Source organism: Mesoplodon bidens (assembly GCF_964165515.1).
Source record: "Mesoplodon bidens genome assembly, chromosome: 13".
NCBI classification, from domain to species: Eukaryota; Metazoa; Chordata; class Mammalia; order Artiodactyla; family Ziphiidae; genus Mesoplodon; species Mesoplodon bidens.
In genome coordinates, this window is record NC_138169.1 from 38,550,098 (window position 1) to 38,577,761 (window position 27,664).

The 27,664-nt window shown below is 37.2% G+C and overlaps 1 protein-coding gene across 2 annotated transcripts in view; it reads left to right on the forward strand.

Moving 5' to 3' along the window:
* Window positions 1-27,664, forward strand: part of GREB1L (GREB1 like retinoic acid receptor coactivator) — a 258,611-nt gene that overhangs the window by 141,928 nt on the left and 89,019 nt on the right. For both annotated transcript variants that reach the window (XM_081252044.1, XM_081252045.1), the window contains exons 5-7: window positions 6,815-6,991; window positions 19,526-19,702; window positions 21,934-22,056. In XM_081252044.1, coding sequence (XP_081108170.1) covers window positions 6,815-6,991; window positions 19,526-19,702; window positions 21,934-22,056 — 477 coding nt within the window. The remainder of the gene's footprint in view (window positions 1-6,814; window positions 6,992-19,525; window positions 19,703-21,933; window positions 22,057-27,664) is intronic.

Below are 27,664 nucleotides of genomic sequence, written 5' to 3' on the forward strand. Positions count from 1 at the left end.
CAGTTTTACTCCCAGAAAATGAGTTTGAGAGTAGGGGCAATTTTGTCAAATAAATTATTTGTGTGCCCCATAACGTACTTTTCTTTCCTTGACTACAGTAAATAGGCTTACACACCGCCCCCCCACCTTAGGGTACTTTTTCCCAGGTCCTCCAGTAGCCTCTAAAAGAAAGATCCTATGTTTCTTTCAGGATTAGTTCAGATATAATTTAAAATTACCCTAGAGGGGAGTAATAAGGTTACTTCTTATTTTATCTTAGGTTTTAATTGAGATTTAATATTTATTATATTAATTTTCTGACATATTTCTAATAGTGGGGAAATTGAACTACCTGCTACACCAGATATTTGGATCCTATAGGTCTTGAAATATAATCACATTTCATAGCTTCTTTAGCTACTTCTTTAGAGACACACAGAGCTTATTTTCAATCTTTAAAAAAAACTAAATTAAATATTGCTCTTTGCATAATATATTTTTTTCTTAACTGGGGATCCCTGATGATATATTTTGTATATAATTAGTTGATCTGAATCACAAGAATGAAGGTTTGGAGGAAACAGTCCAGACCCTTGTGAGCATATTCTCAAACTAACTACAAAGTGAACTCAGGAACTTTTCCTTGACTTTGCAACCATTTCTGGCCTTGGATTGATTTCTTCGTGACCCTGTTCCTGGACTCAGCCTTGCCTTTTGTTTCTCACCTATTCTCTTTCCTCTTAATTAAATCACCTGTGTGGCTTGTGCTGGTGATTAACTGGAAGGCAAGAAGATAAAACAGGACATTTTAAAAATGAACTTTAAAAAAAATTTAAGTGTAGTTGATTTATAATGATGTGTTAATTTCTGCTGTACAGCAAAGTGATTCAGTTATACATACACACACACACACACACACACACACACATATTCTTTTCCATTATGGTTTATCACACGATACTGAATACAGTTCCCTGTGCTATACAGTAGGACCTTGTTGTTTATCCATTCTCTATATAATTTGCATCTGCTAACCCCATACTCCCAATCCATCCCTCCCCCTTCCTTGACAACCACAAGTCTGTTCTTTGTCAGACTTTAAGAACAGTTTTAGATTTACAGAAAAATTGCTAAAATAGTACAGAGTTTCTGTATATCCCCACAGTTTGCCCTATTGTTAGCATGTTACATTACTAGTAATTTTAGTAATAATGAAAGTCTGCAGTTTCTTTGTGTTCTTTAGTTTCGACCTAATGTCCTCTTTCTGTTCCAGAATCCCATCTGGGATACTACATTAGATTTAGTTGTTATGTCTCCTTAGGCTCCTCTTGGCTGTGACAGTTTCTCAGACTTCCCTTGTTTTGGCTGACCCTGACAGTTTTGGGGATTATAGGTCAGGTATATTCTAGCAGACCTTCTATAGGAATTTGTCTGATCTTTTTCTCCTGATTAGACTGGGGTTATGGGTTTGGGGGAGGAAGATCACAGAGGTAAAGTGCCATTTTAATCATACTATATCAAGGGTACGTACTATCAACATGATTTATGACTATTGATGTTGACCTTGATCACCTGGCTGAGATAGTGTTATCTCCACTCTCCCCCCGCCCCGCCCCCATTACCATACTGTGGAAGAAAGTCACTGCACTCAGCCCACACTTAAGGAATATGGAGTTATGCTCCACATCCTTGAGGGCAGAGTATCTAATACATTATTTGGAATTCTACTGCATGGAAATTTGTCCCTTCTCCCTTGTTTATTAATTTATACAGTCATTTATTTATATCATTATACACTTATGAATATTTATTTTATGTTTTGGGTTATAATCCAATACTACTTTATTTTATTTTTTTGCTCCAATTTTTCCAGTTTTGGCCATTGGTAGCAATTTCAGTTGGTTCCTGTGCCCCTTTTATATGCTCCCATGATTACGGTTTTCTTTTTAGGATAAAATAGGACATTTTCTCTTTTCATTGTCACAAGCACTTTCTGAAAAAAATTTTAAGAGGAGGTTTGTTTCCTCCTTCTATGAGAAAAACATTCTTCTCCTAGAATCGTCATTAATAATTATTACTTTTCACCTCTAGGTGTCCTCATATCATAAATGGGAAAACCTTCAAATGCTGTAGCACTGAAAGCTATTTGTGCTTCTTAATTTGAGTGGACTGTGTAGTTTTCATTATACCACAGAAATCACTCTGAAATCATCTTTCTTCCAGAGAAAATCCTGCTTTCTTCAGATATTTTCCACACTGACTGTGTCTTCTCTACTCTATCCCTGTTTAGCCCAAAACTGAAATTGTACTTTTCCCCCTTAATCTCCCTTTGGCTGCAATGTATTGCTTTGAGAAAGCTCATCAGAAATGTCACTCTCTAATCAAGGGACACCTTTGTGACTTGCAAAACCATGAATTTTAAGGATTCATCAGCAGGTGTGAGAGAGGTGGATGCTGACATAGCCCATGGCTGGCAGGGGCTACTGTGTCAAGTAACCCCCAGGATTCAGCCTGGAAAGTTGAGTGATGAGACTCAGCAAGGATAGGCAAGGAAGAAGCTATAGGAGAGGGTCCTACATCAGACCAGGGAAGGTGAAGCATTCTGTGAGTCAGAGCGATGTTAACGAGGACGAAGGAGGCTGTAACCTGGAGTCAAGAGACCTGGGTCCCAACTCGGTGGGTTGCTGGGTATTTGACCTTGGGCTGTTTTCTTAACCTTTATGGGCCCTAGCTTCCTCATTTACATACTAAAGAGATTGGGATAGATTAGTGTTACCCAATCTTTGATTTACAAATCTCTCATAGTAATACATAATCTTTTGAACCCCTTAGGAATTTAAAAACTAATTCTGTCACTATATGGCATGTGATAAAGAATAGATTTTAAGTAGAAAATATTTATTTTAGATTAGTATATTAATATTTTCTCATGCGTGAATAATATCAGAGTATATTGCCTACATTTTATCATTCAGTCATTGCTGTTTAATTTACTTTAAATTGGTTGTGTAAGGAAAAGCATGTTTTGTTGACAAATTCAAAAATAAAATGTTATACTTTGGGGGGGGTGGAGAAGGGGAGCCAAGTGTATTTAAATATTTCCGAGCATCAAAAAAAGACTCAAAATCTACTTTTAATACCCAAATTTGGGGGTTTGTATGTTTTAGAATTAAAAGGATGTACTAATTTGTTTTTATAATTTTTGCTCTACGTGATGAAAATGTTTCAGGCTTTTGTTTGCAGAATTTCTCTACAAATAACATGCTGCTGAAAGAGGTAGCCTTTTTCCTCTTACATGAAAAGCCAAATTGGATTATAATCACTAAAATTTTACCTTATCATTGCTTTTTTTTTTTTGGTGTCCCAGAAACATATTGGTGCATTTTATATATATATTTTTTCTTTTTTTTGCGGTACACGGGCCTCTCACTGTTGTGGCCTCTCCCACTGCGGAGCACAGGGTCTGGATGCGCAGGCTCAGCGGCCATGGCTCACGGGCCTAGCCGCTCCGCGGCATGTGGGATCTTCCCGGACTGGGACACGAACCCGTGTCCCCTGCATCGGCAGGCGGACTCTCAACCACTGCGCCACCAGGGAAGCCCCATTTTATATAATTTTATAATTTGATGAGTGGGGTTGCGGTTGAATCTAACTTTCATATCTAGTAGAGAGCATCTTAGGTACATTTATAAAATGACTGTGTCCATCAAATCCGTGTTCCCTAAGCTTCCCATCATTAGCCAACAGCCCATTATGGGTATATAAATTAAGCAACACATCAATACATGTGACTGATAATAAAATCAATTTTAAAATGTGTAATAATCAAAACCATACATTGATATTGGGTTCAGCTGAGTGAGTCCTGAGTTCGTTCAGCTGATTTCCACTACCCCTACATGTGTAGCATGGAAAGCCCTTAGAACATTCTGTTTTAAAAGTAGGATATTAGGGACTTCCTTGGTGGTGCAGTGGTTAAAATCCACCTGCCAATGCAGGGGACACAGGTTTGAGCGCTGGTCCGGGAAGATCCCACGTGCCGCGGAGCAACTAAGCCTGTGCACCACAGCTACTGAGCCTGCGCTCTAGAGCCCGTGAGCCACAACTACTGAAGCCCACGTGCCCTAGAACCCGTGCTCCACAACAAGAGTAACCACCATAATCAGAAGCCTGTGCACCGCAACGAAGAGTAACCCCCACTTGACAAAACTAGAGAAAGCCCGCACACAGCAACTAAGACCCAATGCAGCCAAAAATAAATAAATAAATAAAGTTATTAAAAATAATAATAATAAAGTGAAAGTAGGATATTAGAATAATTATTTATTAGTTTTCAGAAATTGGTAATGTTATCTATTTTAGTTTCACTTATAGTTCCCAAGTATCATGGAATACCTTTATGAATCTCTGGGATTTTGATAACTACTTGTTGGAAAATCCTGTTATCAGATGACCTTGAGGTTCCATATCACTCTGATGTTCTAAAAAGCTTGTAATAATTTGCAAATTGGTACAGATTGGTACAGACTTTTCTATTCTTTCTAATATGGAATGACTGAAAGTTTAAAAAGGTTGTAGTACTACTTCTTAGTGACAGAGAAAGCTCCTCAAGCATCCTGTTTCCACAATAGGTAATCGTAAACCTCTCATCATTGAATTTTCTACACTATTTGGGAGGGTATTTTATGTTTTGCCTTTTGGAGAAAGTCATAATAAAGGTGCTACCTCCTAGGGGAGATATTTTTCTAGGTTTACTGTCTCTACACAAATTAATAATTCCTTTGATTAAAAAAATTAATGCTTCTTTTAAGACTTTAAAATGCCCCTAGATTTAGTATTTCAGAATTTCATGAAAAAGTCTGTGTTCACCTCTCCAGGTTTTAGCTCTGGATTATAACTATTCTTAAGCACTTTTTTTGGCCAAGTTGAATAATACGCTTTTTACCTGTTCTTATATAGCAAACTTTCCATGTCTTACATCACTGGACATTATGGGACTCATTTTGTAACCTTGGACAAATACTCTCACCTTTCTGAGCCTCATTTTCTCCATATGAAAAAGAGATAGTGATATCTAGCTAGAGTTGTTGACAGAATTAAATGAGAAAATCTCTGCAGTGTTTAGCACTGTACTTGTCTTACGTTAAGCACTCCATAAATTTTAACTGCCACTAGTATCATCATCATCATCTTCATCATCTCCCAACTTTCAAACCTGTGAGTTTTGTCCCTTAATGGGGATGGGAACAGCAGATTTTTTTAAGGGTTCTATGTATCTATAGCCTCCAAAATATGTTTGTAAACTGAATAAATAATACGACTCACATGTATAAATGACTATTGTCCAAATAAATATAGATGATATTGTGAATAATAATATACAGATTCATTTAAAGTGTTAAAGAATTCACAATAACATTTTGATATTATTTTTCTCAATTTGTGAACACTAGAAGTTATATTTGAATTTTTTAATGTTAAAAGGGGATCTACAAGCTTGAAATGGTTGAAGCCCAGTGTCTTTATCATTCTAGTCTTTGATTTCTTGCTTTTTGTAATTCATTGTGTCTGCTTTTGAGGTTTAATTATCCAGACCATGCAGCAGATTCCTATGCACCATAGCTTCATACAATGTTTGGATGTTGTTTTCTTTTTATTTCTCATATACTAACTGATGGCATCCAACTGTTTCTTGGCATTTGGTTAACATCATAATATGAATTGATGCTGGGAGAACCTAGCATGGTTCTGGCCCACTTTGTATTGGGCAATAATGATGGTGGTCTCCTCAGGTTTGTGTGTGAGAGTTAGGTGTCCATCCTCCATTGTCCTGGTTTATGTCGGGTACCCACACCTGGACTGATCAGCTATGACCAGAAAGGTGGGATATTCCAGTGGCCCATCTCGGACTGGGTGCCAGCTCCAGCTCAATCTGGAATATCACAGCTGTCCAGGGAAATCACATAACTAGAGTGGTGGGAATCATTTCCCAGAAGATGTGGAGATTGGTGCTTTGTAGCAGAACATAGCTGTCCTCTGTAATATTGTTTTGTAACTATCAGTTCCTTATACATTCTTCTAATTGACTACAAGTGAGTTCTTTGAGGAAGGTATACTTTGTTCAGCTCTATCCCCAGGCTTAAGACAGCATCTGTTGCAAATCATTTTAAATAAATGACGAACTAATGAATTAATGTAATACATTATGGTTACAAAGTGGTTATGTAAGGTTTTTTTTTTTTTAACTGGCCATCATCAAAAAATCTACAAACAATAAATGCTGGAGAGGGTGTGGAGAAAAGGGAACCCTCCTGCACTGTTGGTGGGAATGTAAATTGATATGTAAGGTTTTGTCATGTCTTACCTAGTGCAAGTAACCTAAACAGTTCTGAGTTCTAGTTCTGATCCATTCATTTATGATTCACCAAACTCCGAGCTTTAGTCTCTTCCTATATGAAATGGAGAACATCTGCATTCTATGACTGTCCCCATTTAGAGAAGTGAATTTTCATTGAAAGTAAAAATACTATGTTATGTGCACATAAAAATTCCGTATGTTTTTCAGAGTTTGCTGTGTATTTATCATTTGCTTACTTGGGGATCAGAAAATATAAAGTCATCAGTGTTGGCTAAAACAGTTGGAAATACCTCCTTTTAGTGTCTTTTTAGCTCTGCTCAGAGGAGCACATATGATAGATGTGTCTTTGGTTGGAGTACATGGACTTTAAATTTAGTCCTTAATAGTGATTCCCACAGGTAATCAACTCTCCAAATGGGTGATGAGGAGTTATAAACTCTCTAAACGTTCCACTGTGTCCTTTTTACTGTTTTTTAGGTTTTTGTCAAGCAGGAAAGGATTTGCGTTTGGTATCTCTGTGTATGGAACAAATCGACATCCCAGCAGGATTCCTCCTGGTGGGGGCCAAGTCTCCCAATCTTCCTGAACACATCCTAGTGTGTGCTGTAGACAAGCGATTTCTACCAGATGATCATGGAAAAAATGCACTTTTAGGTGAGTATTTCATACCTATAAAATTCCTTCTGAGATAAAGGAGTTAAAATACAAGTTTATTTTAAATTATCACAGAATTTTAAAAATCACAGAATTAGCTGGGGATTACATATTAGTTTAAGAAACACTTTTTCATTTAGTAACTTCTTAAAAATTAGCTTTTACTTTTTTATTAACTCTCAAAACATTCACCTTAATGAAGAGACTTTTTTAAACTAGGCATTAAAGAACACCATACAATTTATCAAAAATAAATATTTTGTGAAATAAAGTAGGATTCACTCTCCATAGAGTCCTTGATCTGGATCTGATATCAAATCAACTCTCAATTATTCAACTGTGGATTATCCACTTTGTAAGTCATTGGTAGTTTTTCTCTACCACCCATTATTTCTAACTACACTTGATTGATGTGATTCTCATTTTATATTTAGCATTAGTTCAATCAAGATAACTAGGAATATACCTATGATGTAAAATATTTTAACTTTATGTCAGAATTGTTTTACTTTCTAGTATTACTTTGGACTTCTTTCACAACATAGCTTTCCTACATCATGGGAAATAACAAAGAGTGGGTTTACTTTTTTTTTTTTTTTTTTTTTTGCGTTACGCGGGCCTCTCACTCTTGTGGCCTCTCCCGTTGTGGAGCACAGGCTCCGGACGCGCAGGCTCACTGGCCATGGCTCACGGGCCCGGCCGCTCTGCGGCATGTGGGACCTTCCTGCACCAGGGCACGAACCCGTATCCCCTGCATTGGCAGGCGGACTCTCAACCACTGCACCAGCAGGGAAGCCCGGGTTTACTTTTTAATTCTTTTTTAAATTGAAGCATAGTTCATTTACAATATTATATTAGTTTCAAATGTACGGCATAGTGATTCAATATTCTTACAGATTTTACTCCATTAAAAGTTATTACAGGATAATGGCTATAATTCCCTGTGCTGAAATATATATTCATGTTTCTTATCTATTTTATACTAGTAGTTTGTATCTCTTAATCCCTGACCCCTAACATCGCCCCCTTCCCTTTATCCACTGGTACCCACTAGTTTGTTTTCTATATCTGTGAGTCTGTTTCTGTTTTGCTATATACATTCATTTGTATTATTTTTTGAATTCCATATGTAAGTGATATCATACACTATTTGTTTTTCTCTGTCTGACTTATTTCACTAAGCATAATACCCTCTAGGGTCATCCATGTTCCAACAGATGGCAGAATTTCATTCTTTTTTGTGGCTGAGTAATATTCCATTGTGTGTGTGTGTGTGTGTGTGTGTGTGTGTGTGTGTATCACATCTTCGTTATCCATTTGTCTGTTGATGGATACTTAGATTGCTTCCATATCTTGGCTATTGTAAATAATGTTGCCATAAACGTTGGGGTGCATGTGTCTTTTCAAATTAGTGTTTTCATTTTCTTTGGCTATATACCCAGTACAGGAATTATTAGATCATGTAGTAGTTCTATTTTTAGTTTTTTGAGGAACCCACATTACCCTTTTCCATAGTGGCTGCACCCATTTACATTCTCACCAACAGTGTACAAGGGTTTCCTTTTCTCCACATCCTCACCAACATTTGTTATTTGTAGACCTTTTTGATGATAGCCATTCTGACAGGTGTGAGATGATATCATTGTTGTCTTGATTTGCGTTTCTGTAATAATCATCAGTGTTGAGCATCTCTTCATGTGCCTATTAGCCATCTGTATGTCTTCTTTGCAAAAATGTCTATTCAGGTCTTCTGCCCATTTTTTGACTGGGTGTTTTGTTTTTTTGATACTGAGTTGTACGAGCTGTTTATGTATTTTGGATAGTAACACCTTTTGGTAATATCATTTGCAAATATTTTCTCCCATTCCATAGGTTGTCTTTTCATTTTGTTTATGGTTTCCTTTGCTGTGCAAAAGCTTTTAAGTTTAATTAGGTCCCATTTGTCCCATTTGTTTATTTTTGCTTTTATTTCTTTTTCCTTAAGAGACAGATCCAAAAAAAATATTGCTACGATTTATGTCAGAGTGTTCTGGCTACATTCTCTTCTAGGAGTTTTAGGTTTTAGGTCTTACATTTAGGTCTTTAATCCATTTTGATTTTATTTTTATACATGGTGTGAGGAAATGTTCTAATCTCATTGTTTTACATGTAGCTGTCCAGTTTTCCCAGCTCCTCTTATTGAAGAGACTGTCTTTTCTCCATTGCATATTCTTGCCTCCTTTGTCATAGATTAATTAACCTAGGTGTGGGCTCTCTATTCTGTTGCATTGATCTATGTGTCTATGTGCCAGTACCATGCCGTTTTGATTACTGTAGCTTTGTTGTAGAGTCTGAAGTGTGAGGGTGATACCTCCAGCTTTGTTCTTTTTTCTCAAGATTGCTTTGGCAACTCAGGGTCTTTTGTGGTCTCATATGAATTTTAGGATTATTTGTTCTAATTCTGTGAAAAATGTCATGGGTATTTTGATAGGGGTTGCATTAAATCTGTAGATTGCCTTCAGTAGTATGGCCATTTAAACAATATTAATTCTTCCAATCCAAGAGCATGGGATATCTTTCCATTTCTTTGTATCATCTTCAGTTTCATTTGTCAGTGTTTTATAGTTTTCAGAGTATAGGTTTTTCATTTCCTTGGTTGAGTTTATTCCCAGGTATTTTATTCTTTTTGATGTGATCTTAAATTAGATTATTTTTCACTCTCTCTTTCTGATAATTCATTATTGGTGTATAGAAAAGCAACACATTTCTGTATGTTAATCTGTCTCCTGCAACTTTGCTGAATTTGTTTATTGGTTCTAATAGTTTTGGGGTAGAGACTTTTGGTTTTTCTATAAAAAGTATCATGTCATCTGTAAATAGTGACAGTTTGACTTATTCCCTTCCAATCTGAATTTACTTCTTTGTCTTGTCTGATTGCTGTGGCTAGGTCTTTCAATACTAGAAGTGGCAAGAGTCGGCATCTTTGTCTTATTCCTGAATTTAGAGGAAAGGCTTTCAGTTTTTCACCTTTGAGTATGATGTTAGCTGTGGATTTGTCATAAATGGCCTTTATTATGTTGAGATATGTTCCCTCTGTACCCATTTTGATGAGAGTTTTTATCATGAATGGATGTTGAATTTTGTCAATTGCTTTTTCTGCATCTACTGAGATGAACATGTGATTTGTATCCATCCTTTTGTTAATGTGGTGTATCATATTGATTGATTTGCAAATACTGAACCATTCTTTCATCCCTGGAATAAGTCCAACTTGATCATGGTGTATGATCCTTTTATATATTGTTGGATTCAGTTTGCTAATATTTTGTTCAGGATATTTGCATCTGTATTAATCAAAGATATTGGCCTGTAATTTTCTTTTTTTATAATGTCTTGTCTGGTTTTGGCATCAGGGTAATGGCGGCCTCATAGAATGAATTTGGGAAGTATTCCATCCTTTTCAATTTTTGGAATAGTTTGAGAAGGATAGGTATTAGCTCTTCTTTATATGTTTGGTAGAATTCCCATGTGAAGCTGTCCAGTCCTGGACTTTTATTTGCTGGTAGTTTTCTTATCACAAATTCAATTTCACTGCTAGTGATCAGTCTGTTCAAATCATCTGTTTCTTCTTGATTCAGTCTTGGCAGATTGTATGTTTTTAGAAATTTGTCCATTTCTTCTAGGTTGTGCAGTTTGTTGGTGTATAACTATTTGTAGTATTCTCTTGTAGCTTTTTTGTATCTCTGTGGTATCAGTTGTTATTTCTCCTTTTTCATTTCTTATTTTGTTTATTTGTGTCCCCTTTTCTTCTTGGCGAGCCTGGCTAATGGTTTATCAATTTTGCTTATCTTTTCAAAAAAAAAACAGCTCCTGGGATTCATTGATCTTTTCTATTGTTTTTTTAAATCTCTGTATTATTTCTTTCTTTCTGATCCTTATTATTTCCTTCCTTCTGCTGATTTTGGGGTTTGTTCTAATTCTTTTTGGTGGTAGGTTAGGTTGTTTATTTCACATGTTTCTTGTTTCTTGAGGAAGGCCTGTATTGCCGTGAACTTCTCTATTAGAACAGCTTTTGCTGCATCCCATAGATTTTGGAGTGCTGTGTTTCCACTTTCATTTGTCTTGAGGTATTTTCTGATTTCCTCTTTGATTTCTTCATTGACCCATTGGTTTTTAGTAGCATGTTGTTTAGTCTCTATGTGTTTGTTCTTTCCCCATTTTTCTATCTGTAATTGATTTCTAGTTTTATACTGTTGTGCTTGGAAAAAAAAATGCTTGATATAATTTCTATCCTCTTAAATTAGTTGAGACGTGTTTTGTGGCCTAGCACGTGATCTTTGCTGGAGAACATTCCATGTGCACTTGAAAAGAATTTGTACTGTGCTGTTTTTGGATGTAATGTCCTGTAGATATCTACTAAGTCCAATGGTCTGTTGTGTTGCCTTATTGATTTTCTGTCTGGATGGTCTGTCCATTGATGTAAGTGGGGTGTTAAAGTTTCTTACTATTACTGTGTTATTGTTGATTTCTCCTTTTATGTCTGTTAGTATTTTCTTAATATATTTAGGTGCTCCTGTATTGGGTGCATATATGTTAAATAGTGTAATATCCTCCTCTTGTATTGATCCTTTTATTATATTATGCCCTTCTTTGTCTTTTGTGTGTTATAGCCTTTGTATTAAAGTCTATTTTGTCTAATGTAAGTATTACTACCCCTGCTTTCTTGTCAGTTTTGTTTGCTGAAATATCTTTTTTCATCCCCTCATTTAAACTCTGTGTGTGTCTTTAGCTCTGAAATGAGTCTCTTGTAAGCAGCATATAAAAAGGTCTTATTTTTTAATCCAGTCAGTCACCCTATGTCTTTTCTGTGTGTCCAATTTTTTATTGTGGTAAAATACACATAACATAAAATGTACCACCTTAACCATTTTAAGTGTACGTTTCAGTGGTATCAAGTACATTCAACTTGCTGTGCAAGCATCACCACCATCCAACCACAGAACTCTTTCCATCCTGCAAAACTGAAATTCTGTACCCATTAAACACTAACTCCCCGGGCTTCCCTGGTGGCGCAGTGGTTGAGAGCCCGCCTGCCGATGCAGGGGACACGGGTTCGTGCCCCAGTCCGGGAAGATCCCACATGCCGCGGAGCGGCTGGGCCCGTGAGCCATGGCCGCTGAGCCTGCGCGTCCGGAGCCTGTACTCCGCAACGGGAGAGGCCACAACAGTGAGAGGCCCGCATACCGCAAAAAAAAAAAAAAAAAAAAAAAAAAAAAAACACTAACTCCCCATTACCCCCTCCCTCTAACGCCTGACAACCACCATTTTTCCTTATTTTTTTAATCTGCCCTTTCCCCCCACATCCTAGCCTCTGGTAACCACCATTCTACTCTCTACTACTATAAGTTTGGCTCTTGTTATTATTATTTTTTTACCCTATGTCTTTTGACTGGAGCATTTAATCCATTGACATTTAAAGTAACTATTGATAGATATGTACTTATTGCCATTTTATTACTTGTTTTCTGATTGTTTTTGCAGCTCTTCTCTGTTCATTTCTTCTTCCTTTTGTTTCTTCCCTTGTGGTTTGATGATTTTCTTCAGTAGTTCCTTTCTTTTCAGTTTTTGTGTATCTCTAGTAGGTTTCTGATTTGTGGTTACCATTGGGTTCATATATGTTGACCTATAAGTATATCTACTGTTTTAAACTGGTCATTCATTTAAATTCAAACATATTCTAAAAGATTTACTTTTTTTACCCCCCTCCCACACATTTTGTGTTTTTAATGTCATATTTTACATCTTCATGTGTTTATCCCTTAACCATTTATTGTAGTTATAGTTTTTATAATTTTTTGTCTTTTAATCTTTGTATTGGCTTATTTAAGTGGTTGATCCTCAGTTCTTACTATATATTTGCCTTTCCTAGTGGGATTTTCCATTTTCTGTAGACTTTTACTTCTTTTCTACTTAGAGAAGACCCTTTAACATTTCTTTTAGGGTAGGTTCAGTATTGACAAACTCTTTTAGTTTTTGCTTGTCTAAGCAGTTCTTTATCTCTCCTTCTATTCTGAATGATATTCTTGCTGGTATCCTAGGTTGCAGGTTTTTCCCTTTCAGCACTTTGAATGTATTATGCCACTTCCTTCTGGCCTGTGAAGTTTCTACAGAGAAACCATCTGACAGCCTTATGGAGATTCCCTTGTACATGACTCTTTGTTTTTCTCTTGCTGCCTTTAGAATTCTCTATCTTTAACTTTTGTCATATTATTTACATGTCTTGCTGTGGGTCTGTTTGAGTTCATCGTTTTTTGGACTCTCTGTGCTTCCTGAAGCTGGATATCTGTTTCCATCTTCAGGTTTGAGAAGTTTTCAGTCATAATTTCCTCAAATATATTTTCTATCCCCTTCTCTCTTCTCCTTCTGGGACCCCTATAATGACAATGTTGGTATGCTTAATTATATCCTAGAGATCTGTTAAATTGTTTCCTTTTTTTTTTTTTTGTGGTACACCGGCCTCTCACTGTTGTGGCCTCTCCCATTGCGGAGCACAGGCTCCAGACGCGCAGGGTCAGCAGCCATGGCTCACGGGCCTAGCTGCTCCGCGGCATGTGGGATCCTCCCGGACCGGGGCACGAACCCGTGTCCCCTGCATCGACAGGCAGACTCTCAACCACTGCGCCACCAGGGAAGCCCTGTTTTCATTTTTTTAAATTTGTTTTTCTTTTTTGCTGTTCTGATTGTATGATTTCCATTACTCTATCTTCCAGATCACTTATGAGTTCTTCTGTATCTTAGTCCCCTATTCATTCCTTCTAGTGTGTTTTTTATTTCACCTATTGAGTTCTTTATTTCTGATTGGGTCTTTTTTATATTTTCCAGCTCCTTGTTAAAGTGTTTACTGTGTACATCAATTCTTTTTCCTAATTCAGTTAATATTTTTGTTACCAATGCTTTGAATTCTTTATCTGGTAAATTGTTTATTTCTGTATTGTTGTTTATTTTTTCAGGGATTTACTCTTGCTCTTTCAGTTGAGAGTAGTTCCTCTGTCTTTTTGTTTTGCTCAGCTTTCCCTGCCTCTATGAATTCAGGTGAAACAGTTACTTATTTCAGTCTTGAAGGGGTGTCCTTATGTGGGAGCATCCCTATACAGACTGCATGTGGCCTATGCCTTTGCTGGGAGAGCTGGATTTGATGTGGATGCAAGTCACATCCTTCCTCAGGGTGTGCTGGCAGCTGTCACATAGGTAGGAGGTGGGGCTGGAGATGGAGTGGCTAGAGGTGAAGTTGGGTGTGATACAGGGCTTCCCCTCTGCTCGGTGGCCATCACCACTGTATCAGGGGCAGTGTCTGACCCCAAGTTGCTGGAGCAGAAGCCATGAGGGTCAGGCTCATGCTGGCTCTTTTCCCTTTAAGTGTGTGTTTTTTCCTCTCCCTGCGTGGGGACCCTTGCCCCAGAGGGGTGGAGTGCTGAAGCAAGTGGGGCCTGTGCAGGCTCTTGGCTCATGTCGTCCACAGACAGAGGTCTGATACACTGCCTCTGCAGTTACCTGCAACTCCACTCAAATGCAGCCTCTGGGGCAAGTCCCCTTTGTCCCTCACAGCCGATCACTGCCCCGAGGCTCTGCAGTGCAAGTGGGACCCACATGGAGTCTCAGTGTGTATCAGGGGATGGGCTATGGTGGAACATCTGCATCAGAGATCTGGAACGCTTCTGACGTGCTGCTTGAGTAAGTGATGGCTGCTACCAACCCACTCAGACGCTGCTGTGGCACCAGGTCACCTCTACATCCCACACTGTGCCACACTGTGACATGGAGTGAGCAGCACCAGAGCTTTCGCTCAGCTTGGACTGGGGTACCTGGCGAGGTGGTTGTGAGAAACCCGGCAGCTGCTAGAGCAGACCTCTCTCCACCTTGCTTGGGGGCAAGCCAGCATGCACACTCCTCATGAGCATAGTCTAGGCTTCCCTCAGCCCTCCTGTTTGTCTCAGTGGCCCTCCAACCAGCCAAGTGGTATTGTCTCGTCCACGTAAAACCCCAGGACTGGGGCACCCAATCTGTGGCTCAGACCACTCACTCCACAGGGTGGGTGTCCACCCACATAATCTCTATTTTTCTCTGAGTCTTCTTCTAGGGGCACAGGTCTCGACCTGATCGCTACAGCCTTGGTTGTACAGGAGTCCTGCCAGTTTCCAGTTAGTTTTCAGTGAGAATTGTTCCACATGTAGATGTATTTTTGATGTGTTCATGGGGGGAAGTGAGCTCCACATCCTCTTGCTTTGCCATCTTGATTCAAACCCCTTAAATTAACTTTTAATAATTAAAAAGGCAAATAAGAGGGCATGTAAGGACTTCCAGGGCAGCCCAGTGGTTAAGATTCTTCACTTCCACTGCAGGGGGCGCAGGTTCGATCCCTGGTTGGGGAACTAAGAGCCCACATGCCTGCCATGTGGCGTGGCCTAAAGAAAAAGAAAGGAAGGAAGAAAGGAAGGAAGGAAGAAAGAAGGAAAGAAAGAGAGAGAGAAAGAAGGAAGGAAGGAAGGAAAGAAAGAAGGAGAAAGAAAGAGAGAAAGAAGGAAGGAAGGAAGGAAAGAAAGAAAAGAAAGAAAGAAAGAAAGAAAGGAAGGAAGGAAGAAAGAAAGAAAGAAAGAAGGGGGCATGTGAGGTTTGTTACTTTTTTTTGTTGCTGTGTTTCTCTGGAGTTGCTTTTGTTTCTCAGAATTTGTTACTGTAGATAGAATCAGATACGTGTCCTCAGCACGAATATCAGTAAAAATGGAGAAGAAAGAAGAGGGCAAAGAATTCAAGAATTGTATTTACAGTGAGCTGTGTGTTTGTTTAGCTTGATGCATTCTTCCTAGTTATAAAGCATCATCAGAAAGTCTAGAACTACATAGACCAATATCTTGAGTCAGAAAGTGATCCTGCACATGGTTAATAAACGTTCCTTAAACTACAGTTCAAAGCCTTCTCTTGGTTCATAGGAAAAGAAGTGGTAATTTTCATTTTCCTAGGCTCTCATTTGTTAAAATATCCATTTTTTTTCTTTCCGTAAAATTGAGCAGATGGTTTAATATAGACACCTATGGTAAAGTTTATACATTGGACTAAATTAGTAAAGAAGATCCAAGGATTCGTTTGTTCATTCATTCATTCATTCAACAGTATTTGTTCCAAAACTCACGTTAGGTTATGATATGTGGGCACACTAATGATAAGACATAGTCTTTTCCATCACAGAGCTAAGAACCTAGTTGGCTCTGGTAGAACAACTTTGGGAAACTTCTTTAGCACTTTAAAAGCATCAAAGTTTTATCGAATGGAGCAGTTCATATGTGGCTCTGACTGAAGACAGAAAAATCTCTTCTAATGTCTTTGTGGTCAATGATTCTTCATGACTAGAGGAATCCTCTTGGAATACATCATGGAACTCACACAGAAAACACCATCAGAATAATAGATTTTATAATCCTTTGTAATTGGGAATATGAAACCAAAGAGCATGGGCTTTGGAATTGGAACTGGGTTTAAATCCCAGATTTTTTAGTTAGCACTTTAAGAACTTGGGCAAGCTACTTATCTTCTTGAAGTCTCAGATTCCTCATCTATATAAAGGAGCCAATAATGCCCACCTGGCAGGATTATAAAGATCAAACAGATGATGTTTATAAGGTACCCAGTAGCACAGTGCCTGGCATATAGTACTTGCTCTTTAAATGGTAATTATTCTGCCATTCTGTCATATTTATTAAATACCCTTATAGACATGGAACTTTGTTAATAATTTTCTATTAACCACTTCTCCAAGTGAAAGTGTAGTACAGTAAAATGGTAAAAGTTTTCTCTTGAACAAGCACAATGAGATTTTTATATGTTCATTGCTCTATTGTCAAAAAGTTAACATTCATCTAACAGTTCTTACTTATGACGGTTGATTTTAGTATGCATTAAGATATAGTGGAGGGATTCCCTGGTGGTCCAGTGGTTAGGACTCCACGCTTTCACTGAGGAGGGTCTGGGTTCTATCCCTGGTTGGGGAACTAAGATCTGACAAGCCATACGGTGTGGCCAAAAAAAAATAAATATAAAAACAAATAAAATTTTAAAAAGATATAGTGGGAAAATTTTTTAAGCTTAAAATATTCTAGAATCCCTGTGGACTCCAATATCAATTTGTTTAAATTTTTATATAAATTATGCAGATTCCAAAGACTGTGAGGGAGTTGATTTTAAAATAAATTGATCACTTGGCCACACATATGCCCCAAATCTGTCATGCAATTCGAAGACCTGATTGCTAGAAAAACTAGAAAGATAATTTGGCTGTAAGAGATATTATTTATTGTGATAGTGACAGCAAGAACTTTGAGCAGATAAAATCTCTCTTGAACCAAAGTTAATACAGAAACTATACAGAGTTTTAAAAATGGACTCTAAAGTTCTTACTCTTTTATATTGTTAATTCTCATCATTAATGTGAAGTTTCTCTTCTTTGAAGATTATCCAGATCCATTGCTTTTCTCCCTCTTCATACTCAAGTCTTGCTTTTCACCTCAGAAAACAGGTAGAGGAAAAGATAAAAGATAAAATCTAACCCCAGTAATTTGTTAATTCTAATTCTCACATTAATCTTTGATGAACTACTTGGACCTATCAGATAAGCCTCATTTTTTGGCACTGTCTCTATTTCAGATGAAGGTTCTTAGTTTTATTGTGTTTTGGGTATGTTGCATCTGCCTCATAGGTCAGCCAATTTTCTATCAAGGCATAATGATCACATCAGGAAGTAAGTTCTGTGGAGGCAGCGGTTTTGTCTTCCTTGTTCAGTGCTAAAAACCTGGTACCTGAAATAGTGCCTAGCACATAGTAGAGTACAGATATTTGTTGGATGGATGGATGGACAGGTGGATAGATGCATGAATTAGTGGATGGATGCATGCATTCATGGATGCGTGGACGGGTGGATGGGTGGATGAATGGTTAGATGGATGGTTGGCTTTAGGAATTTGGTGAACTAGGCAGTCATTGACATCTTTCTTTTTTTGGCCTACAGCTCCAAGGTATTAGACAAATAGCCAAATGCTCTCAAATGCAATCCATCACTGAATATGTTTTAAATAATTTATGAAATTATATTGATGTTTATATTTCTATAAAGTGATGGTAATAAGCTAATTATATAGAATTATTAATTTTATGTAACTGACCAGAAGTTGGGACTATCTCTTGTTCACCACTGTTTTTCCAGTGTTTAGCAAAATGCTCGGCATATAGGTAGGTGCTCAATAAAAAATTATTGAATAAATAATAATAAATTGGAATGCCCATTTCTAAATGTTCTGAATTGATTGTTAGCATCCTGAGATTGGGACATTGTGAGATATTTTGTCTTTAATCCTCATGGTCTCTCTCTACTCTCCTTATATATCTTTGTTAATTATAAAACAGGTTGGTTTGGTGGTTTTAAAAGATTGTATTATTCCATAAGTGAATTTATTTTCAGTTAGTTATTTGTATATAGAGATATTGTGTTTATGAAATTTGGAGTGCCCTTATTTGCCATTATGACCATACATGTGTTATGTCCTCATAACTCACAACCAGAAGAACTCACTCTCTTACTGTCCACTTTTCTTCTGTGTAATAAGGGAGATTGAAAAGTCGATTTCCAGTCAAGCAAAACATGACCTCTCATCCTCCCAGCCTTCTCCATTTCTTCTTCTTTCCATGTCCTCTGTTCCAAGAAGATCACTGAAAGTCTTATTTTGTTTGATTAATCTGAGTGAGAATTGTTTGGATGTTAAGTCTAAGGAATAATGAGCTAGTTTGAATAAAGAGGGGTTGAACAGAGAGGAAATGGGACCCTTAGGGAACTTCTGTTCCTTAGATCTCATAGAAACTAGGAAGCTGACAATGCCCTGAGTTGATACATCTCTGTTCGTGCTCTCCTATCTGGAGACCAGCTTCCTCTTCACAATTCTCAGTTTGCTCTCTCCCACACCCTAGATGGCATAGCCCTGACTTGGGTTCCAGCTTTACAAAACCTTACATATCGAGGGTCCAGTACCATCTGACTGATTCTTTTTGTATTTATTTCAGCGTTCCAGGAGAGAGACTCTGACTATCCTAGATTGGGTCAAATATTGGTCCACAGTCTAATCAATTGTGCCTGTGGAGTTAAGTCCACATGGTGGGTAGGGTGGAGAACCAGAGCCAGTAGGTTAAGAAGGGAATATGTAAGGAAGAAATAATAGATATCTCTAGGACCAGAATTTTTCATATTTTTTATGTTAACTATATAAATTCTATCATATGATACTATCTATTCTATTTCCTTAACCGTTATCCTCTTAGAGCATTTAAAAATTATTTTCAGTCTTTCACTGTTATAAAATAACTGCTAAATTGTTGTACATGTTTTTTTCCTTTGAATTATTTCCTCAAAATTAGGAAGTTGTCAAGCCAAAGAGTGAATATTTCTATGTTTTTTATATGTGAAGGTACTGCAACAACATACAAGGCCACCAGTAACTTTGTTTTTCTTCCTTTTAGGGTTTTCTGGAAACTGTATCGGCTGTGGAGAAAGAGGATTTCGGTATTTCACGGAATTTTCCAACCACATAAACTTGAAGCTCACCACCCAGCCAAAGAAGCAGAAGCACTTAAAGTACTACCTAGTCAGAAGCTCCCAGGGTGTACTGTCGAAGGGACCTCTCATCTGCTGGAAAGGTAGCGTCAAGTTCCGGGAGGGAACGGGAAGGGAATGTGGATGTTACGATAGTATTGATAAGTGACCCATACGGGGTTCAGAATCCAGGTGTGGAATAGATAAATATCCCAAGTTCAGAAGACAATCCAAAAATGTAAAGCCCTCTGGCAGGTTATTTGACTTGCTCCTTTTTGTTTTTTAACAGAAACTATTGAAATTTGGGAAAGGGCATTTCTCCTTGTATTTGTCACTTAGGGGTGTGGAATACAGCTCTTGGGGGAAAATGGGCTCTTTCTAGCTCTTCTGTCATTTAGAGAGGACTTCAAAGTGTCAGTTTCCTGGTCAGATGCTCTTTCTACTTTATTTAGGGTCTTTGGTAATTCTTGGGTCTTCATTTTTCTATTAGAACTAAGCAAACTTTGGAATAAATAATGCTCTCTTCATAATACCTGGGAAAAGGCAGTCTTAAGTTGACAAAGTTTTGTTCCTCTTCAGTTAGGAAGAACTTAAACTTATTTTTGAAAATAAATCCAGTTGAAATGTCACATCATCTTGTGGTTGATAGGAATTGCCACAAGTTCTGTACATTGTTTAATGTAGTGGGACATCTAATTCTTATTCTTTGGAGCAGTTTCTTAGATGCTGAGATTTCCCCTCCATTATTCATATTATTCTATTGTTAAAAACAATAGAATAATTGTCTTTAATATTTCTATTTGTTGTTTGTGCAAGATTTTGGCCTGACCATGAAAAATAGCATAGTAAATCCAAATTACAACTGAAGATTTGTTTCTGAATCTTTCACCATAATGACTCCTGGTTGCATTTGAGGAGAGATTATATAACTCCTTAGGAAATGGCTACATGTTCTGAGCCAGGGATCATCAGGACTGTGATCAGTGCTGTGACCACTAAATCGTAAGCATGGTAAATTATAGATAACTCTTTATCCTGATAAAGTCTAAAGAATTTTCCTCTAGAAAAATCATTTTAAATGTCATGAACCCTAATAAAAGAGTAAAAATAGGATAGGTATCACCTCCCTGCCTTTTAACTGCCTTTTTTAGCTTTTGTTTTTAGCTTTGGTTGCATAAAATATTTTTAAGTTCTTATTTAGTGCTCAGTGACAATTCACCTTTCTGGTAAATAATAACATTTGTGAAATAGTTTGTGATACAATGATCCTGGGTGGCTTCTGGAGCCTCACATTTATAGTCATTCTAGTTTGGAATTGGAATTGTATATATGTACATACCTATCAAACTACATATTTGCATATAATATACATAACATGGAGATATCCTTTTCAGTCAAAATACAGTAGCTCTTCAAGGAACGTCATAGATAGAAGGTTATAGAAAACTGCCTCTAACTTTTGCATGTATCCAATAAACTTGGAAATTTTCTAAAGGACCCACTATAATTAACTTTGTCATTTACAACCATTTATATTTCTTTTTCACATGCTACCTTTAAAGACTAATATAGTACAACATATAGTATAATTTGGTTGGAATTTAGAGCCCCGAAAACCTGTGACACAGGTTGTCACCGTATTTGCTATCTACCTGAATCAGTACAAAGTATTATTAAAATATTACACCAAAGCCTCAAGTAATATTGGCTCATTTAAAATGAAGCTTAGTTTTGTATGATCAGTAAGTACCTTGAATATTGTCTACCTATTTCCTCTAATAAGAACTGAGAATAATAAGAATTTGAGAATTTCTAATTTTTCTCCTCTGTGTATAATATTTTCTTTGCTTCTGTTTCTGGACATAAATTAAAGTTGAGTAGAGAAGGTTGAAGGCAGCCTAGAAGGACTCTAGATTACTATTCTACACGTAAATCAATCCTGGACAGAAGGTTAACTGGTGCTTGAAAGCTTATTTGGTTTTTATAAATTATTGATATTTTAACCTCAGTATTACCCATGAAACTAACATGACTATATAGGTTATGAGTAATTTTTCTCCTGGGAACTAGTCTGTGAGGAACAAATGCCTAATTGTTCTTTGTAACTATTTCTTTGCCTTCCAAACATGACATTTGGCTCTAGGAAGACGAATTGTGTTCACCAGCTTGAACATTCTGTTGGAGTCAAGGTTGGGGAAGGGGAATCTCTGTTAAAGAAAGTGCTGCCACTTGAGGAGCAGCAGTTTATTTTAGAGATTTTATGGATTGTGTCTCCCTCACCTGTTTTAACAGAATATTGTTTTCCTTACATAATGTGATTCTTACTCCTTTCTAGAATGTAGAAGCCGACAATCCTCTACCATTTGCCACTCTATTAAACCAAACTCTTCAGTGTCATCAACCGTGGCCCCAGAAAATGGCACAACTAATGGATACAAATCAGGATTCATTCAGACAGGTATTGGGTATTTTCTTTTGGAATTTCAAGTGGCAGATGTATATTTAATGAGGCATTTTAAACTTACTGTTGGCTGGTTTGAACAGACCTATTTTTAAATAGCGGTATTGAGTTACTATTAGAATTAGAACTCAGCATTGAGATGGATCAGTCTGTGGAGGAGCAGGACCCCAAATCCCAACAGCCCTGCCAATGCTAGGCAAGGCATGGAAAAAGGAACTGACAGTTGGTAGGGAATTTAGTTCAAGCATAGGGCCTGTCTCTAGAGGAGTCTGACAGGAGGCAATAAGTAGAAATACAGATGTGAGAGAAATCTGCATCATAGCCATCAGGTGGCATGTATTGGGGACATATTCATGAAGACTGGAATTCTACAGTAGGGCTCTAACTAGGCTTGCTCAACAGTATAGGGAGTATTACACCAACTTGGATACAAAGTAAAGTCCCAAAGTAGGATGAAGGATCACAGTGGAAGAATCTAGGACCTAGTTTCAGGTGGTACAAGATAGGAGCTTGGTTACAAATAACCAGATAAAATGTTAGTGCCTGAAACTAGGTTACAGTATCAGAGCTGGATCAGCAGAGTGGCTGATCTGATACTGAGCAGATGAGTTACTAGTCTAAAGCTTCTGAAAATTCCTCCAGTATAGAGGCCTGAACTCAGGTCAGGATAAGACTCCAGGGGGACTTAATGTTTCCAGGTGGCTGAAAGCCTGGAGGGCTGTAACTGAAAAGATAACTGCAGATAGTATTTGAGAAAATTACTCAGAACCAGTCTAGGTTATATCTTAGGCAAGAAGAAAAGTATTTTAAAAGAATTTGTGAATTTTTTTTCAGTTCAGTTGTTTTTTGAGAAATGCTATTTTACCCACAAACTTCATAGCATATGTGCTTTGCCAGTATCCACTCAAACACAACAAGTTGAAAGAAAGGCTGTCTTTATTCATTTCACTACTTAGCATCCTCTTCCAAATTTATGTCAAATTTTAATGAGCTGGTAAATCGTTTGCACTTATTTTCAAGATGGAAGTGATTATTAGACTATGTTAACAACAACTGTAGTGATAATAAAGCTAACTTTATCTGGGGCACTTCTTGCTATGTGTCTGTACTCAGCTAAATCCACTTCATCCTGGGTTTTAAAAGTCTAACTTTTAAACTGTTCAAGAGATTTACATAGAGGCTGTAATTTAAGAGGAAAGAGAATATTCTAAATTCTCATTTAGAATAAATGAGAGAACATCATGTCACTAGGTATTGAAGAAAGAAAAAATTGGTATTGGGCTCTTGGCATTGAAAGATTAGCTTTCATTACAGTGATGTCTCTCCTAGAATTTGATTGATTCTGTAGTATATTTTCTGCCATGAGAACTTGGGGCTAATGAAATGCAATTTAAAAACTATAGTATTAGTAATGAATATTTACTTCATTCCAACAAAAACTTATCAAGTGTTTATTATGTTCTCAGATCCTTGTCAGAGGCTGTAAGGCAGGGTTCCAGTACTTGACTACTGGCTCCAATGACTTAAAAACCACTCATATAAGGGATAAAAGAATGATAAAACATGTTACCTTTTCTAAGAGGGAGAGGTGAATACATATAAATAACCAGCTGTACCTGAAAAAAATGAAAAAATACTGAAATGTTAATAAGAAGTAATGAAATGTTAATAAGCAGTTTTGATTATACAGAAATATATTTTGAAAATGAATATTGCTCTGAATAGAGGAATTAAAGATTCAGGCTTAGCAAAGCCTCCTTCAGTTGCCACGAAGGGACACAGGCAAGACACTGACTGACTCACAGTGAACACAAGTGGCCAAGTGCTATGCCAGTATTCTTGTGTATCCCTTGTTGGGGTGAGAATGGTAATTTGACCATGAAATTACCTATTAATTTTAGATGCAATCCAGAGAATTTAATAGAAGATAGTGCCTTTAAAAGTAAAGCTTTGTGTCTAAAACTTTCTTCTTGACCAATTATGGAGTCTTCAGTGATAATTTTCCTATGTATTTTGAAAGTAATAGACTGTAAGAATTTTACCTTAGCCTATTATATCATTGCAAACATTAGAATATGCAGCATCTTCTTAGCAGGTAGAGATTCACCTTCCTGTAGGAGATTGTACCCTTCTTAATCTACAATCAGTGACTGCCTGTAATCAACATTTCTTAGCCTGAAATGTAGGTACACATGTTGCAAAGTATTTGAAGAGGGGATTAATTTACTATTTGCACAGCTTTATCTCACATTCCAGCTGCCAAGCTCTGGATGTTCTGTTCTGTCTGGCTTGCCACTTATATTTTGCATATTTTCTTTCAACATATCTGTGTGATTAATAATTCAAATTTTAGCCAACAATCCTGGTAAAATATTTTATGATTTTGACTGAAGGTGGCTACATAGTTATCTACCTACATTACACAGACATACCACATACAAACATATACACGTACATGTTATTGTGTTTAATAAGGACAAAAATTCAAGAACAGATGAAAAAACGGGAATTCCTTGGTGGTCCAGTGGTTGGGACTCCGCACTTTCACTGCTGAGGGCCCAGGTTCAATCCCTGGTCAGGGAACTAAGATCCCAGAAGCTGTGTGGCATGGCCAAAAAAAAAAGGGAAAAAGGGAATAGATGAAAAAAACCTTTGCTTAACCCAAGATCTGGAAAGTTTCTCTTCCATGTTTTTTGTCTAAAAGTTTTATTGTTTTATCTCTTGCATTAAAGTCTGTGAGTCATGTTGAGTTAATTTTTGTGTGTGGTGTGAGGTGAGCATCTAAATTCATTTTTTTGCATGTGGATATCCAATTGTCCCAGCACCGTCTATTGAACAGACTGTCTTTTTGTCAGTGAATTTCATTGACCTCATCAAAATTCAAAACTTTTACACTTCAAAAAGCAACATTAAGAAAATGAAAAGACAATGATGGACTAGAAAAATACTTGCAAAACACATATTTAATAAAGGATTTGTATCCAGAATTTACAAAGAACTCTTACAACTCAGTCATAAGATGACCATCCAATCAAAACATGGGCAAAAGATTTGGAATAGAGATTTCTTCAGAGAACAGAGGTTTCTTCAGAGAAATGGCCAATAATCACATGAAAAGATGCTCAACATCATTAGCTGTTAGGAAAATACAAATCAAAACCATAATAAGATATTAATTCTATCTACCCAGGAAAAATTAAGACATGTGTCCTCACAAAAACTTACATACAAATGTTCATATGGAAGCATTATTCATTGCAGTCGAAAACTGGAAACAACCTGACTGTCAATATACTCGTGAATGGATAGACAAAATTGTGTATCCATACAATGGAATACCATGCAGCAATAATAAGGAACAAACTATTGACACATGCTACATCGTGAATGAACTTCAAAAACTTTATGCTGGGAATTCCCTGGCAGCCCAGTGGTTGAAACTCCGAGATTCCACCGCAGGGGGCTTGGGTTCGATCCCTGATCAGGGAACTAAGATCCCACATGCCTCAAGCTACGGCCAAAAAACAGAACAAAACAAAAACATTATGCTAGGTGAAAGAAACTAGACAGAAGAGACCACATATTATATGATTTCACTTATATGAAATGTCCAGAAAAAGCAAATTTATAGAGACAGGAAATAGAATAGTGGTTGCCTGGGGCAAGGGGTGGGAATGAAAATTAACTGAAAGTGGGCATGAGGTTTCTTGCTGGGGGATAAAAATGTTCTAAAGCTGATTCATGGTAATGGTTGCACCACTTGGCCAAGTTATTAGAAATCATTGAACTGTACACTTGAATTGGGTATATTCTATGATAAGTAAAATATACCTTAAGCTGGGGGTTGGGGAGGAAAGATTAAAAAGCTGCTCTAAGAGAAAGGTGAAATCCTCTAGAGTGGCAATGTTTCTCCCTCATTTGAATCCAGTCTAATTTATTGAGTGTCTACTACAGAATGAGCAGTTTCAGACCAGATGGTAAACTGCACAGGACTTGGAATCAGAATCTTGGTATTCAAATACTGCCCCTGATGTATATTGGCTGAGGCTTGGGATAAGCCACTCAATTGTTCTATGTCTTGGTTTTCTCATTTGTACAGCTAAAAATAACAATACCTATTTTGCAACTAAGGATTATCTCAGCCTTGCTACTATACTTCTATTTGTGTGCCATTCTCCCAATTATAATAATTTGTTAACCATCTGCATTCTTTTATATGCTAGAAACTGTAAGTTCATTTTGTTTATCCCTATACCCCCTAGTACCTGGCAAATGCCTGGAAATAAATGGTGTTTTTTTTTTTTGTTGTTGTTTTTTCTTTTCTGGCTGCACCTCGCGGCATGTGGGATCTTAGTTCCCCAACCAGGATTGAACCTGTGGTCCCCTGCAGTGGAAGCATGGAGTTCTAACCACTGGATTGCCAGGGAATTCCCAATAAACATCATTTGAATTCCATTTTTATTTAAATTTTAAATTAGCATTTGGGGGATTGTTAACTTACTGGTGTGTACTCTTTTCCCAAATGAAGATAGTATGCTTATCTACCATTAGGAGGAAAATTAGCCCGTAGGGCAGGACAGGGATGAGCCACCTAAACTCTGCCCCTGTGACTAATAGTGTAATTTTTAAGAAGATGCTATCAGGCAGGACGTGATATGACTTTATGACTTTCTTAGGCCCTGGGCACATTTGCCTAAAGTATTTAAAATTGTATTTTATGACTGTGTTGGTATAAAGATGAATATATTAATACTATATGCTACAATACTTTGTTAGACAAAAAGAAATTAAAACATTTCTTATGATTTTAAAAGAAATTAAAACGTTTTTGTGAACCCCTAGAAGTACTGTGGACCCAAGGCACTGACTTCTATGCCTAATGGAGAAGTTGGCCCTGTTATTGGAGCCATGTATTGCCCATGAAATGGGATTTTCCTCTGGATGAACCACTGTAGGCTTAAAATAATGTAAACCCCTTACCATCTAATGCTTGTGTATTAAAGAAGGAAGAACAACAGCAATGAAAGGACTTGCCCTATCATATATCAAGCTCATGAGGCTTTACTAATAAAGATAGAGTGGAGTTGGCACAGGGATAGACACAGAGCAGCAGAACAGAATAGGAAGTCCCCAGACAGATTCATATAACATGTGGGTATAGAGTGACTTGCACATTAGCAGAACCTTTTCTTTCAACAAATGGTCCTCAGAAGTTGGATATACTATGTGGAAGAACAATAAAACTGGACCCCTATTTTACTCTATACACAAAAATCAATTTCAGGTAGCTGGAGGATCTAAATGCAACAGGCAAAACTGTCAAGCTTTAAGAAGATATTGTAGAATATCTTAGATATTGTAGATATCTTAAAAGTAGAGACAAAAAGTGCGATCACAAGGGAAAAAACTGACGTTTCACTGTTTTTAGAAGGTGCTGTAGAGTTAAAAATCAAGCCATAAATTGAGAGAAGATATGTAATACATAAAACTAACCAAGGACTAGTACAAAGGACAAAAAAGAATGCCTGTGAATCAGTAAGAAAAAGACACATCAATAGAAAAATGAGCAAAGACTTCAAGCACCTCACGCAAGAGGAAATCCAAG